This window comes from Contarinia nasturtii, unplaced genomic scaffold (genome assembly GCF_009176525.2).
Source record: "Contarinia nasturtii isolate CC-2019 unplaced genomic scaffold, AAFC_CNas_1.1 Cnas_scaffold_695, whole genome shotgun sequence".
Lineage (NCBI taxonomy): Eukaryota > Metazoa > Arthropoda > Insecta > Diptera > Cecidomyiidae > Contarinia > Contarinia nasturtii.
Window position 1 is genome coordinate 6,717,966 of NW_022198046.1, and position 15,484 is coordinate 6,733,449.

The following is a 15,484-nucleotide window of genomic DNA, read 5'->3' on the forward strand; positions in this document are numbered from 1 at the left end:
CACGATTTTATTAATCATCATGACAGCGATTGATTGAACCAGTGTCAGTTTTTAATTTCATAAAGTTCAACGCATTATTTGCACCTAATTAATCGTTCTTACAAACATCATTAAAACAAAACGTTTGATATTTGAGTCGAATGATTCAGAGAAATCAACTACTTGATAGCAAAAACCTAATCACTAATTAGAGCACTTATTTCAAATCAAATAACCAAAAGGTAGCAATTTACCATGAAAAAATATCTACATGCATTAAATTTGTTCGATAACTCACAGTTTATGAGAATATTCTAACAGTTACGATAGCATTTTGTTTGTTTCCACTATCCATTTGTTTCTAGTATAAATTCGTTATTTTTGAAGAAATATCATTTCGTTTCATTTTTGATGAAAATTGAGCTTTTCATGTTCAAAACAACCTAAATGTCAGAGATGTACCAATTATTTACAATTCAAGTTTTAACTCAGGTTAGAAAGAACTGAATGATTTGAACTTTTTTTTGCGATTTGACGTCATATACATACGCTTGCCGCTATTCAAATATTTGTTTGGCAACGCATCTTAAAATTAGAATTTTTCGAGCGAAAAACACATCTACTGAGAAACAATCAATTTTCAACTTGTTTTTATTTTTACTCATTGCGTACTACGCAGTGCGTAATATGAGATCCGAGTGTGTATACAAACGTACTTTCTCAAATAACTGATGAAAATCAACGAACCAAGTAAAATGTGTGGTGTGTGTTTCACTTTGGTAGTTATTTACATGAGTTTTTACATGACGGAAGTTTTGATATTTTTTATTTATAACTTAGCGATCCAAGGGAGGGTTTAGTTTTAAAACGTTTCCGAAAATCAAGGGGTATAATTTGGTCGCAGAAAAATAAAGTACAAAAGAGGTCCGCATTTCTGACCACACGGACCCTTGGTCAGAAGCAATGATTATGACAAAAACAAAATCAAAATTTCGATGGATTTACCCAAATTTAAAGCCATTTTCACCATTGTTGTCGGATTTGGGTAAAAAAATCAGCAATTTGCTCATAATCTATAGAAATTTGAGTATTTTTAGAGAATTCAATGACTTCAAAATTACCTTTCTGAGTTAAGCAATCACATAAAATTGTTATGAATACAATAGCGATAAAAATATGTAAGATTGTATTTCAATATAAAGAAAATCTCGATTTTTTGTTAATATCGTGTTTGAATCGAAAAACTGATGAATTTGATTTTATTTTTTCACTAATATCTCCCAAATGCAACATTTAAACCACAAAAATTTGAACATCAATGTGAATTTTGCATGAACATCGATGTGGAAACTTGTTTTGTTCATTATGGTCGTAGACTTTATTATTTTTCCATTAAAATTTTGATACTCATTGAATTTATTTTGAAACGCGTCGTTTGGTTTTATGTGATTATACATTTTTTCGTTTTCTTACAGTTGTTTTCTTCAGTTATTTTTTCCTCATGTTCCATATCAGTCATGTTTGCTGTATCTGTTTCGTTTTCGCCCAAAATTTCTACAACCACATTGGATAATGTATCTTCATCTGGTTGTACTTCTTCTGTCGATTCTTCTTTGGTGTCATTTGCTTTTTCATTTTGATTCGTTTTATCTGCTTCTGCATTCTGTGATGCACCTTCGTTTGATGATTCACAAACATCACATAAGAATTTTTCAATATCACAAATGCCAAGTAAAATGGTTAATTTCCTTAGTTCCAAATCTTCCATTGAAAATTCGCCGAAAATATCTCTTTTGTACAAATTCACCATTAAGCAAAAGTCTCTAATTTTTTTGCAACATTCCTTCGATTCATCACATATTGGATTGTTGTAGTTGTCCATGAATATCGAGTTACAAGAATCGATGCAGTTTACATGATTCTCCCAAAATTCGTCTTGATATTTTAGCATTAGATGTCTTGCTTCTTTTGTGTCAGCATTCTTTTTAGCGAATTCATGTTCGAATATTGCATTCAGCCTCTTCACGCGATCAATCAAATCATTAAATTGGCTCAAGTCTGATTGATATAGTTGGTCAATCGATGTCATCTTTAATACTAACAATTTATTCAACTTTGTTCTAATTTTTATTTAACTCTAAATATTCAATCCGGACTGCCGTAATATATGATTACTAAAAGCAAAGTCTTTTTAATATATGATTACTTTTTACGTTAAAAATCAAAATTGAGCGCCTACTTTATTTTTACGACTATAAAGAATGAAATCAATTGGAAACTGAAAAAAAACATACATTCACTTTTTACACATAATAACATATGAATATAATATCCTATGAAATTTATGACATATCAGAGATCAACGAAGCTTTGATTTTTCATATCATTTCAGGGGAAACATAACTTATTGTTTGTCGTGCGCAAATATCGATGGGTGCTGCATTGATAGAGACAGTCATCGCGACGATTCAAAACATATGGAGTATGGGAAGTTTCAAACAAATATCACATTACCGAAATACATTTTTTGATCAATATATTGTGTTATCGTTGTCATCGCGAATTATAATTTGAATTTTTCGAACCTTTTTTTTTAACTTCGCATCGTACGACAACACCTGTTATTTACGCCTTTCGTTGCTTCCTTGTTATAACGATTATAATGTGTTTTTATAAACGATCCGAATACGAAACATATCTAATTGAGTTGTTTTTTATTTGCAGAGTACTCGACCTGTTTTGTTTGTATGTTTAAAATATATATATAAATTCTTTCTATTGTATTATAATTGAGTAAATGATGTGCTATAAAAGGAATTGAATGTTTTCAAAACACATTCCATGAGAAACCATCACTCTATAAATTCAGTAAATATCCACCAGCTTAAAAAAGTATTCTTCATATACAATCACTAAGCTGTGTAATTCTTTACGGTGGCGAGAATGATAACAGCAAAATTAATGTCATATAAAATCATTGTCCATCAATGTAAATGAGAAGAGCAATAAAAAAAATCTTGTCGAAACCGCATTTTTAAAGAATATATGCCCTTTGAAACGACCACTGTGTGAGAATGATATCATTTCACTCAATTTTGGGAAAGTTCATGCAAAGTGTGTTACTTGTATTACGTTACAAATGCATACACGAAATGAACTCTTTGCTATCAAAATTTCTTTACATCACTAATCAATTGCAATATATACGTATTGTGAATGGTTATAGAATATTCTTAACTGAATTGCGTTTTTTTCCATAAAGCTTATATTATTCAAATCAATACCTTAGGCGCTCGGAACTTGAACAAAACACCTAAAATAAACAAAATGAAATAGGTTCATAATAGTAAATGTTTCACAATTTACGTAGTTATTTACGGTTATTTGTGATTATACAGATAATATGTCTTTTAGTAGTATAAACTAAATGTACTTATACAAAATTGCTTCATTTGTACATGTGTCTCTCTTCTTACTATAGCATAATTGCGTTCATATATAGAGATTTAGCTTTTTCATGCGATCATAGATGTCATAAAATTTCTTCAAGCCTGATTGATACGGTTGATGATTTGATGTCATTCCCATTATCTATATATTATGAAATATATTAACTCAAAATGTAATTCAACTCAATCCTCTCTAATGTAAACAATATTCATCGATATTCTACTATTGTATTGTATTTCCTTTGTCATTGAAAAAGGTGAAAAAATTCCATGTTTTTTTCTAAAACGCTCATTAATTTACATTCCAAATCCAAATTAAGTCGTTTTTTATTTACACAAGATTACTGAAAAATGCGAAAAAAAACTTGTTATTGTGAAACTTTGCCAAATGATATGGTATAAAATGCATTGTTATAAGCAATTTCAAAACACGTATTCCACCAATTGCTAAAGATGAAGGGACAAATAATTTGTTTGTTGGTTCTAAACCTAATTTTCATTTGGGGAGGTGCTAATGGATCGTGAGTTCTGTTTTTTTGACATTTTTTGATGAAGTCAAATTAAATAACGTTTTTTCTTTAGAAAAGTTTGTTTTTAAAATATTATTCCTTTAAATAGCGACGCATTTGAAGATGTAGCCAAAAACTTGATGGAGAAGAGTACACAAAGGCTAGAAGCATCAGAACATAAGAAAAGAGATCCATATGTGCCATTTCAATCTAATCCAGAAGCCTATGCTGAACAGTTCAAACACTTCTTGCAAACTTTTAATAGCGGCGACAGCGCGTATAACAATTTTAAAATCTTTTTTTTTGCTTGGCCATTTCTTCATATTTGTAATTATTAAAAAAAATAGAATTTCAGAAGAATTCAATAAACTCGGATTCTATGCATGGGAGGGTCATTATATTACCAAAGTATATTTGAACGCAAGTTTGCGTAAACAAATATCACTTCACTCGACACCATTCCAGGATATTCATTCTGATATTATTGACTCCAAAAATATGTATGATTTTGATTATAATATAGATATAGTTTAAGCCCAAGGAGACTCTAAGGTTTCTAATTAAGTTTTTCATTCACAGTATTTTTATACGGAACGCTGTAGCCCACTTCTCTAATTGGACTTCACTCATGTTGGTTCAAACGCAAGCCACTCCAGACAGGAACATGGAAACAATTCGTGTTATTCTCACTGAAGTCCTTTTAGCACTAGAAGATACAAAAGCACCCAGTTTCAAGTATGGCACATTTGAGTAAAACCATTTTTTTCTAAAATTTAAATGCATTTCTTTAAATAACAGAGAATTCGAGATTTTCCTTGTCTATTTTTACCAAATACTGAAACGTTTGAGAGGTGCAGAAGTGATACACCAAGATCCTTTCATTTCGGAAGAATTCTTGAGACTGTCGAATAAATATTTCCATGGCGTTGAGTAAGTTCTTGGTTAAAACATTTGATTAGTGTAAACATTAATAAATATATATATATATTTCACGCAGAATAATCAATAATGAAGCTACTTCGACTTGCTGTTGGTAAGTACAGCTATTCAGTTTATGTTTCTCATGTAATCATGATCTTGATTTTTGGACATTTCAATCGGAATACTTTCAACAGTGCTGAAAAAGGCGGCATATCAGGTCACGTTAAGACGAAACTTAAACTACTCCAACATAAAAAGAAAGTACACCTAAAATTTATAAGTACTAATTTTGATGACGTGTCCAACGAATTCAAAAATTTGTATTACAGTATTTTCGAACAAGCACCCGTGTGAGTAAAGATTTTTTTTTTATAAAATGATCCATTTTTTGATGTACGTTTCTTTTATCATTTTCAGCAAATTCGATATAAAAAGTATTAAAGACCAGTTTAACGTTTACTATTTAAGCTATTACCGAGAAAAACAACGTGATTTAGATTTTCGTTCTGTTCAAATTGGACAAGTTTTTCTGAATCAACTATTCACTGAGAATCCAACACTTTATAAACTGGACACCTATCCACCAGCTTAAAACATGTTCTGAATGACATGGAAATCAAAGATATCTAACTAAAAGCTAAATGTCAAATAATATCTAGCCAATATTCATCAGTGAATATTCCAAAATAAAGATTAAATTCTTGCTATTTCAATGGGTATTATACAAAATTTGCATTTTTGAATAATTATTTTATTGCTGGAACTGAGAAAATGAATACCAAAAACTTTATAACTTATTCTTTGATATAAAATTAAAATTCATATATGAAATATCTGTTTTTGTGGAGTTTTCCTACAAACAATGTATCAAACAATGACGTCTTACCAATAAGTCTTTCTGATAAGAAGAAAAAACATTTTTGTTTGGCTGGCAACCGCTCCAATGGCGCTACCATCAACGTTGCTTGTCATCGTTATGCTTTGGAATAATCGGTACATCCATTTTTCCGCATAGAAATTTGTTTTTAGGAAGAAAAGTATTGCGTTTGACGATACACTTTGTATGAAATGAATGTCTAAATAGGAAAGTGTTGTCATCAAAAGATTTTTTAAATTATGGAAATTAAGATTTTTAAAAAGTATGTAGACATAAAAAAAAAATGGAAATAGCAGTAGCGATTTCTACTCTCTGATTTTTTGTTAATTTCCATTTACACTAAACATTTTCTCAGAAAAAAGCTGTCGATCAAAAATACAGTTGTAAGGAGTTCAATATAAAATACAATATTAAAGATAGAAACCTTACAAATTACACTGTTTCATAATAGGCGTGTTTTTCATAAAGCGATTTTAATGTTTTTTTTTTTTTTTTTTGAATATTTGAATTGTGTCCGTAAGAATAAATATGGCAATAAAAAAACGGAATCTGAAGAACGTTACTTAATTTTTTTTTGTATGGAGTTGTACTATGTAAAAAAATTATATAACGTTCTTCAGATTCCGTTTTTGTATTGCCATATTTATTCTTACGGACACGATTTTTTTGTAAAATAATAAATACAAAATAGAATGTTGATAAATAAATGAATAAAGATGAATAATAAGACATTAAGACAATATGTAATTTAAATATTTTTTTATAAAATTACGCACGTAAATTGACATTCAATTATTTGAAGTTATAATAGGTTGTTTCTTTTTTAGATCTGGTTATAAAAATATTGTCAATTCAATGACTAAAATTCAGTTAATCCACATGGTATATAAGGAGATGTTTTGTCTTATGTTGTTGAACAAGTGTTGTTGAACAAGTGTAAAAGATAATGACGAAAATAATTGTTTTGCTGGCCGTGAGCTCAATTTTCACATTGGGAAAAGTTAATGGATCGTAAGTTGATTCAACGAATCATTTTTAACATATTTTTCTAAAATGAAGTAATTCAAAAGATTAGAAAAGATTATTTTTTGTATCCATGCAGTGATCTATTTGACGCTGTCGCGAATGACTTGATAGGCAAGGAAACGCAAAGAAAGAGTGCAAAATCCAAACAAGATCCAAATGCAGTCTATAAATCGAATCCCGAAGCATATGCCAAATTGTTCAAACAATTCTTGGACGATTTTACAAGAAACCCAATGTAATTTTGTGACAACTATTTTATGAGCAACCAATTCGTAATCTTATTTTGTTTTACAAATAACAGGGTTTCGGTAACATTCACCAAACTCGATTCCTTTTCATGGGAAGGTCATTATAACACCAAAATACATATGACTGAATCATCGCGTGAATTAACTTCACTAAAGGGAACACTATTCCAGCAGAAACATAAAGCTGTCATTGATGAAAAAAATAAGTACGATATTTTTGTGCCAAAAATCTTCAGAATTCTAAACGAACTATCTTTTTCATAGATTTATCTTGCAAAAAGCCTACATTCAGTTATCGAAATGGAGTTCAAACATGCTAAAAGAATCACCACGAAAATCGGAATTGAATATGAATACAGTTCAAGAACTCTACACTGAAGCTCTCTTGGCGCTCCAAGATACAAGTGCAACCGAATTCAAGTATGAAAAATTAGCTCAATTTAACAAAATCAAATAGACATTAAATACATAATTTAATCTGATTTACAGGGAATATGAATTGTTCTTTGTGTATTTTTATCAATTGGTAAAACGTTTGAAGGGCTCGGAAATGCTACACCAAAATCAATTCATCAAGGATACATGCTGGGATCTAAAGGCCAGACATATTAGAGATCTTAAGTAATTTAATGTTTTGAAGCATTTTTAATAAAACATCGATCGAATCATTGTTTATTATTCGTAGGCCAGAAGACGACATCGCGAAATACGTCGATACCAAACTTGAATTAATCACAAAGAAAATGAAAAGATTCGGAGAAGTGTCGACAGAATTTATAAATTTGTATTTTAAAATTTTGGAAAATGCGCCTGTGTAAGTGAACATTTCTCAATTAACTCATTAATATTTCATTGAATTAAATTTTGACGTTTGTTTAATAATTTCAGGGTATTCAATATGAACGCGGTTAAAAAACAATTCAAAGCCTACAAATCAAAATACGGAAGCAGTAAAAGCAAAGACACAGATTACCGTACGGTTGACATTGGAAATGATTTGTTTGAGCAAGTTTTTCAATTTGGACCAACAAAAAATAAACAAGAGAAATACCCATAAGTTCAATCATTTACAAAAGTGAATATAATTTGTACAATTTTAACATTTTGTGATTCTTATTGTCACCAAAAAATCGAATTAAGCCATGGGCAGTAGTTATAATTCCTTTTGTTCTCTACACGTGTAAAAGACTGTTTTAAATGAAACATGCTTCAAGATCGAATAGAATTGATATTTTGTTTACGACAAATATGATCACACGTGTGCAAGTGTGGTGTTGAATTGATAATTTAATTTGAATAAACAGTTTTTCTCACTTTTCATTTGTTGACATTCTAAATGATACCAATATTTTTTTCGTTTTAAATTCAATAGGTTTTTTAACGGCTGTGTAAAGCAAATATCAAACTTTTTTCAGATGTGAAAATATAAGCAAAATAACAATTTTGCATCAAAAACAAAAACAAAAAAATAAGATAAATGGTTGAGTGTGCTGGTTGAGTGTGATATTGAAGGCATAAATAAATGCCAAACTCTCAAACTTTCACTGTGGTTCTCACATAATGAGAACTTATACAAATAATATCATACTTGAAAAACCTTCAATTGTTTCAAATTATTATTTCAAAATACACGAAATGTGCTAAATAAGTGGAACAAAATATCATCATATCAAAGAGACTTCGATATCAAATATCCTTGAAAAGATTCAAACATTTTTCAAAACTGTAAAGGGGTAATTCAAACATCTACATTGATGCGCTAAAAATGGTCTTTCCAGAGAAAATCCCTATCAAATCGAAAGAATTTCTCCTATTTTAAAACTTGATGACACTTTTGAATTGACGAACATTGTTTTCCCAATTTGCAACAATTGTGCAAATATTCACTTGACCAAGTGGAACGATTTTAAATTTCGTCGGTACTAATGGCTTCAATCGTTTTCACTCGCAAAATGTGTAGAAGTTCCATCTTAGGTGCTCCGAGAAATTGCAATTCGGTGATTATTGAAGTCTATAGTACTGCGGAAAAGTTAGCTTCATTTATAATTTCATAAGATATTAGTTGTAAACATGTTTGTTCGACCGAATATAAAATTTAAATGAATCATCATTATTTTGAAAATTATTCTAATGGAAAGAATTGTTTTTTGGAATTTTATTTTTTATTCACAAGAAAATAAGACAACATTTTCCAAAAACACATGTTCAGACATTTGTTTTTGCAATAGTGGCCTCCTATGAATATAGCATCAAACGTACTGTCTATCATTTATTTGAAACGGTATTAGCTCTGAAAACTCTTCATGTTGAATTTTGAGTTTTGGATCTTTATTTTAACCAGCCTGATATCACTTTCCACCCAGCAGACACCGAAAACGCAATCATATGACTTCGAAAGTGACAGAAGTTCCAAATATTTCATCGAAAAATTGGAGAATAAGAACGCCAAATATAAGTATGGGCTCCTTAATATTTTCGAGCGAAAAACATCCAGACATTTATAAGTGAAGCATTTCGGACGAAACTATCAAATAACGAAACACAACACAATGTGGATTGGGAATTGGGAAGCATTTAGAAGTTGGATTAATGATGCCTCAATCTTCATTAGCTAATAAAATTACATCCGAAGAGTATATAGTGTTGCCTGTTGTGGTTGTTGTAGATGGAAATAAAGTAACATATGCGAATTTCTGGGATAAACCATGTATTTGCATCGAAGGAGGTTCCAGAATTTCAAAGACGAATTTGAATCCTGACAAACGAAGTGCTTCCGAAAAACTCAAAGCAATTCAATACTATGGAAGACCAAGTTATTATACAACAGGCGATGTATACGTCTACAAAGGGCCCAAGTGGATTCTTTCGAAAAGTAAATATTTTCCTGAACCATATAATGGACTGTCGAAATTGATGTCGAATAATGTCAAGAATTTGCAACAATCTGCTAATACGCTTACCTAAGCCGTCGTAATACCAAGGGTGCAACAGCAAAATGGCGCAATCGTTATTGTTTTCAAGTGAAGAAATCAATTCTTCATCTTTAATGAATTCCAATTTGATAAAAATCACTTACGAATTAAAACATTTAAATTGAAAATAAAATGATTGAAAAAAGTATTTTTTATTTTTGTTTTTAATTGACGTAAAATGTAATTGTAAGGCGATGGCAAAAATGAATTTAACTTCCGCAACAATTGCTTCGACTTTTTTTCGGTCCAAATAATTGCGTCAACATTTTGTGGCCATCTTGGACGATTTGGTAATTTTGATCATCTCCTTTACTCTCAAAGATTTCAATGTACTTTTTGCACTGTTCGTTTATGCTTTTCACGTCCAATTTACTATGGAATGATTGAAAAATGACGAATCAATATACTCATTTACACAGGTTCATTCAATGTTTTTCATTTACCTCGAGAATTTTTCAAGAATATTATAAAACAGGTTAATAAATTGCGTTGACACATCATCGAATACTGCATTGGCCACCTCTGTTGATCTATCTTCCAACTTACTTTTAATTGCTTTAATTCTGGAACTGATATAACTGTATCCCAACCCTCCAGTTTGGTCTGTGATATATTTATTCACCAAGTTTGTGTACTCTCTAAAAGTAACTGGGTCTTTATAAAATGCGTTTGTGCCTTTAATTCGTTTTACTGCGCCATAAAAATAAATGAAATACACTCCAAATCTCCTAAAGTCCAAACAAATGCCGTCATTATTGTTATCGTTGAAATTCATTCGATGAAAAAACTTTACTTGAAACGGTCGTTATTTGAATCGGCCAGTACTGATTGGCCTGCGATGTAAAGATGACGAATAGCATCTACAGATATTTGGGGTGACGTTTTAACGTCATTCACCGAATTCTCCAGCATACTGTCTAACCAAGTGCTTAAGATGTAACAAATATTTCGCATGATTTTCCTAAAAGCATAAAATCAACAACATTCAGAATTCTACAGCAATGTTAGCATTAAAACTCATACAGATTTTTCTTCTGAATGAACTCCGAAAAGCGAGTCTCGAAAGCTGTTCCACTTAGGGACATTTGATTAGACAAATTTACAGCCAAATGCACCTTCATCATGTAATGACCCAGCCACGTAGTGGAACTTAATTTTTTGAATCGCGCCGATGTTCTATTTTTTTGGATAAGAACAAAGGCAATATTCTGATGACTCCAATCCAATAAATATTTTTGTAAAAAACATACTTTTCTTCGGTGTCGGTGAAGTTTTTCAAAAAATCGATGAACTTATTAGCGTAGATTGTAGCGGAGATTTCGTAAATAGCAAATGGGTTTATACTGGGATCTTTTGCGTCCTCGTCCTTTTGTCTTCGCACGAAAGTTAAATCATCAATTATATCGTCCAATGGATCACTATACGAAAAATATACGTGTATTATGAAATAAAAACATTTGCTCATAAACTTACTATGACTTAACTCCTTCCAGAATATTAAAGAAGTACACGACAAGAATAAAAAGTAACGGCTTCATCTCTACAGGTTTCAGAAAAGAAGACTGATCTCAAAAATATGCCAGATGATGGATTAAATAGAAATATTGAAAATCAATGGATGAAAAAAAATACATATTCATTGAATTTAATTAAAAATAAATAAATTATAAATTTATTTGAACAAAAATGGTATAATTCACCTGAAACATGTATCCTAATCTGAAGCTATCTTAACTTTTTCATACAATTAAATAAGCGATATAGTATACTTGTTATGACGTCAAGTTATTGTGTTTTTGAGAAGGTATTCCTTTCTTTTTTTCAAAGTAATTTATAATGAATGTTTTATTCAGACGGAAAATTTTCAATGTGTAGAAAGTCCTATGTGAACCACAAAAGTATCGAAATTTGAAAAATATCTGGCATAATTTGGCCTGTATTACATTTTAAAACAAGAAGGTGTTTATTGGTATTACACACAGAGAAGTAATACAATGAAAACTGGATGACTTGTCGTATAAAATTGTATTTGTCCATCTAATTTCATACCAAACATCGTTTTTGTGTATTGTCTTTTATGCGGTTCTTCTTCGTTTATGCTTTGAAGAAGATCCGCATAAAAGAGAATACACAAAAACGATATTTTGTATGAAATTAGATGGACAAATACAATTTTATACGGAGTGTCAACTAGTTTCGAATTTTATACGACAAGCCATCTAGTTTTCACTACTGTCAATTTCTTTGTGTGTACAGTTTACATGAATTCATGATCATTTCCACAGATAGTTATTTAGAAGATTTTGATTTCTTCATCGATGGTAATTTGATAGAGAAGCTTCCACTTTTCTTCTGTTCAAATAGTCGCATCACAATTCTATGGCCATCTTTTACGGTCTGATAATTTGCGTCATCTTTTTTATCGGCATATATCTCCATGTATTTGTTGGCATTTTTATCGATGCTTTTCACATCAATTTTGCTATGAAGATTTTTTGGAAAAAAGACAATAAAATGCATGATAGAATAGATAAAATGAAAAGAAAAATATGCTTTTTACCTTGGACACTTTTCGAAAATATTATAATATAGATCAATGAACTCATTTGAAACGTCAATAAATTTTCCATTTTTCTCTTTTGTGGTTTTACTCTCTAGGCTCTTTTTTATTGCTTTAAGCTTAGATTTAATGTAACCACTTTCCGTTCTACAAAGGATTGTCATTATTTGACTTTTGAAATTTCCAAAGAAACTTATAAAAACTTACCCTGTTTGATCTGATATATATTTCCTGACTAATTTCCGGTATTCTTTCATACATTTCATTTTTTATCATCCTGATGGTGTCGTTCAAGCGACGAACTATATTGAGCAAATAAATGAAAAACACCCCATATCTCCTACAATTTCATAAAAATACACATAAACATTTTGAAAATTATTTGATATGAGCAGAAACTGTTTTTCAGAGCAGGAGGGACAACATATTAAAAGTTCAAAAAATAATTAAAGCTGCTCAGAGCTCCCTTCCTCACATTTACTGCTGTGAGAAACAGTCCCTGGATATAAGTTATTTGAGTTCGGTCGAAGATCTTACTTAAACATGATTTTCACTTCCTTGAATTCTTGCTGATCGTTTAGTATGAACAGACCTACAGCATAAAGATCTTGAATATTATCTATGCTTAGTTTTGGTTGAGCTTGCAGAATTGCTTCATACGCAGAATTATCTAGCATTTCGTTGAACCAACGGCTCAAGATTTCATGAATATTTTGAATGACTTGCCTAAAATGATAAAAAGTCATGAAATCAAATAATCTCCAAGGAACATAACGTTCTCATTTTCAACATACAGATTTTTCTGGTAAATGGCTACAGAATGCATAAAATGGAAATACGTGCCCATTAGAGATATATCATCTATCGATTTTTCATCCAAATACAATTTTGTAATGTAATGACCCTCCCACGCTGTTGCACTAAGTGCCTCAAATCGTTCGGTGATTTCACTTTTTTGAAAAATAAAAGCCCACATAATATTACTTATGTGATAATAATATTAATAATAAAATTCAACATACTCGCAATTCTCATAGTTTCCCAAAAATTCTGTGAATATCTTAGCATATCTTACAGCGCTGTTGTTGTAAACAGCATTTAAATCTTGTCCGTGGACATGATCATCTAAATTCTTCTCTTCTTGCATTCTACTCAATTCATTCAACACATTGTCAAATGAATCGCTGTGTTAGAAAAATTTAAGCAACAAAAAATATTCATCAGAATATAAAGTTAAAAACAAATCCTTTGGAAACTTACGATTTAACTCCATTCAAAATGACAAATATGCTCAGGACAGAAACTAATTGCATCTTCATCTCTATATTAGCGGATGGAAATATACCACTTTCTAATATTGAGAAGCCGCTTAAATAATATTCAAATGGGCTTGGGCTGAGAAATTATAACATGAATTCCAAATGTATTCGAATATATAATTGTGATGAAATCAGTCTGTGATCAGACGGGGAATAAATAAATATCAAATTCATCGCATTTCTTTAGCTTTGACGAAGATGGATGTGTTTTCAATGGAAAATAATTTCAGACAACAATACGCGAGTACAGTATTCCGAGTTCTTTACTTTTATTTAATTTCATCAATGTCAAAAGGAGAAAAGCAATTTAATTAGCAACATATATAACCAATTTCTTACTTTTTGCCTAATTATAATGCCGTGCGTATAACTTCAGTAATTATTTTGAAGGAATTATGAAATGAAAACCCAGAAATCAATATCTTAGTGACGAACGCTTGTCGTCTCGTTTAAATGGTGCATCAACCCTTTTTGTTTTCCTTGGTCCAAAAATACGCATAAAGGTTGAATGCGCTATACTAATGATGTAAAGATTATTTTCAGATTTTTTGTCCGAGTGCAAGTAATTTCCCATAAACATTCTGACTAGATCATCGAATGGATCTATGACAAATTTTCTGCAAATAAATAAATAACATATTATTCTCTATCGAAGTCGAGTTAATTTGAGTGACCCTCGTAATTGAATAATTAATGAAAAACGTTGTGTTGATCATTTCTTATTCAATTATTCTCTAGGTTTAGTTTCATTTTTTTATGTTTCTTACTCGGGTGCATATTGAAAGATGTAATAATATAAGTTGATTATATCGTTTGAAACCTCATTGAATACAGCATTTAGGTTCGCATTTATTGACATCGTTCCTTTGACTGCCTTGATTTTACTCTGCAAATACTTTGCAAATTCATTTGGTGTCTTCGTTATGAATTTTGGTATCGGTATTCTTTTTCTAAAGAACGGGATAGCCAGTTTTTTACCACGACTTGGCTGGGGACTAGGAATTGATGCGGCATCTGTAAAATGTTTATTTACCAGTCGCTCATATTCTCTCAAAATCACTGCATCTCCGCACAGTTTTTTTGTGCCAGCCACTCTTTTTGCAATATTATAAAAGAAGATGAAAGCCACTTCAAATCGCCTATCCAATCGAAAGTCATAATTAATCACAACAATGAATTAAAAAAAAAATGCTTACAAAAAGTGTTTTTTTTCTCACTTGAATCTGTCCCGGCTACAATTTGTATCTGCAATTGCATATAGACCCGCAAGATATCGTTCACGAACTTTATCTATTTGCACTTTTCCTAAAGTTATGGGCGGCTTACACTTTTTCATCGAAGAATCTCCTAGCATATCCACTGTCCATTGGCTTAAGAAATAATACATTTTTCGAAGGATGTTTCTGAAATACGAACGCAGATATTTAACGTGTTTATCAACTAAGCGTTTTCGATTTGAATCCATACGTGTTTTTTATGTGAAGCGTAGCAAGATGAGCAGTCTGAAATGCGGTTCCATTCAGCGACATTTCATTGGCTAAATTTTCAGACGAATATACTTTCATGAGGTAATGGCCTTCCCATGCATGTTCATTCAGATAGTGAAACTGCTCAGACTCTCTAA

At 30.9% G+C, this 15,484-nt stretch overlaps 4 protein-coding genes across 5 annotated transcripts; 2 read left to right on the top strand and 2 right to left on the bottom strand.

Annotated features, from left to right (window-relative positions):
* The first annotated feature begins 3,833 nt into the window (after positions 1–3,833).
* Positions 3,834–5,587, top strand: LOC116341088. Its single transcript, XM_031767952.1, has 8 exons — positions 3,834–3,949; positions 4,047–4,214; positions 4,285–4,437; positions 4,517–4,672; positions 4,736–4,867; positions 4,935–4,970; positions 5,053–5,208; positions 5,276–5,587. Exons 1-8 carry the CDS (start codon positions 3,882–3,884, stop codon positions 5,448–5,450), a joined length of 1,044 nt encoding a protein of 347 aa, XP_031623812.1. The 5' UTR covers positions 3,834–3,881; the 3' UTR covers positions 5,451–5,587.
* A 1,044-nt stretch (positions 5,588–6,631) lies between these two features.
* LOC116341316 lies at positions 6,632–8,346 on the top strand. Its single transcript, XM_031768291.1, has 7 exons — positions 6,632–6,746; positions 6,838–6,996; positions 7,063–7,215; positions 7,274–7,429; positions 7,499–7,630; positions 7,695–7,823; positions 7,898–8,346. The coding sequence occupies exons 1-7, from the start codon at positions 6,682–6,684 to the stop codon at positions 8,064–8,066; spliced, it is 963 nt and encodes a 320-aa protein (XP_031624151.1). The 5' UTR covers positions 6,632–6,681; the 3' UTR covers positions 8,067–8,346.
* A 1,756-nt stretch (positions 8,347–10,102) lies between these two features.
* On the bottom strand, positions 10,103–11,715 carry LOC116341125. 2 transcript variants are annotated; one of them, XM_031768002.1, is made up of 7 exons: positions 11,682–11,715; positions 11,455–11,543; positions 11,232–11,399; positions 11,005–11,157; positions 10,775–10,942; positions 10,425–10,709; positions 10,103–10,353 (listed from the first exon to the last, which is right to left on the bottom strand). In XM_031768002.1, the coding sequence occupies exons 1-7, from the start codon at positions 11,688–11,690 to the stop codon at positions 10,191–10,193; spliced, it is 1,035 nt and encodes a 344-aa protein (XP_031623862.1). In that variant the 5' UTR covers positions 11,691–11,715; the 3' UTR covers positions 10,103–10,190. The 2 variants fall into 2 exon arrangements, with proteins under 2 accessions (XP_031623862.1, XP_031623863.1); XM_031768003.1 differs by having other exon boundaries at positions 11,455–11,521; positions 11,682–11,714.
* A 2,390-nt stretch (positions 11,716–14,105) lies between these two features.
* On the bottom strand, positions 14,106–15,474 carry LOC116341292. Its single transcript, XM_031768257.1, has 4 exons — positions 15,328–15,474; positions 15,078–15,263; positions 14,628–14,999; positions 14,106–14,477 (listed from the first exon to the last, which is right to left on the bottom strand). The coding sequence occupies exons 1-4, from the start codon at positions 15,423–15,425 to the stop codon at positions 14,276–14,278; spliced, it is 858 nt and encodes a 285-aa protein (XP_031624117.1). The 5' UTR covers positions 15,426–15,474; the 3' UTR covers positions 14,106–14,275.
* Positions 15,475–15,484: the final 10 nt, after the last annotated feature.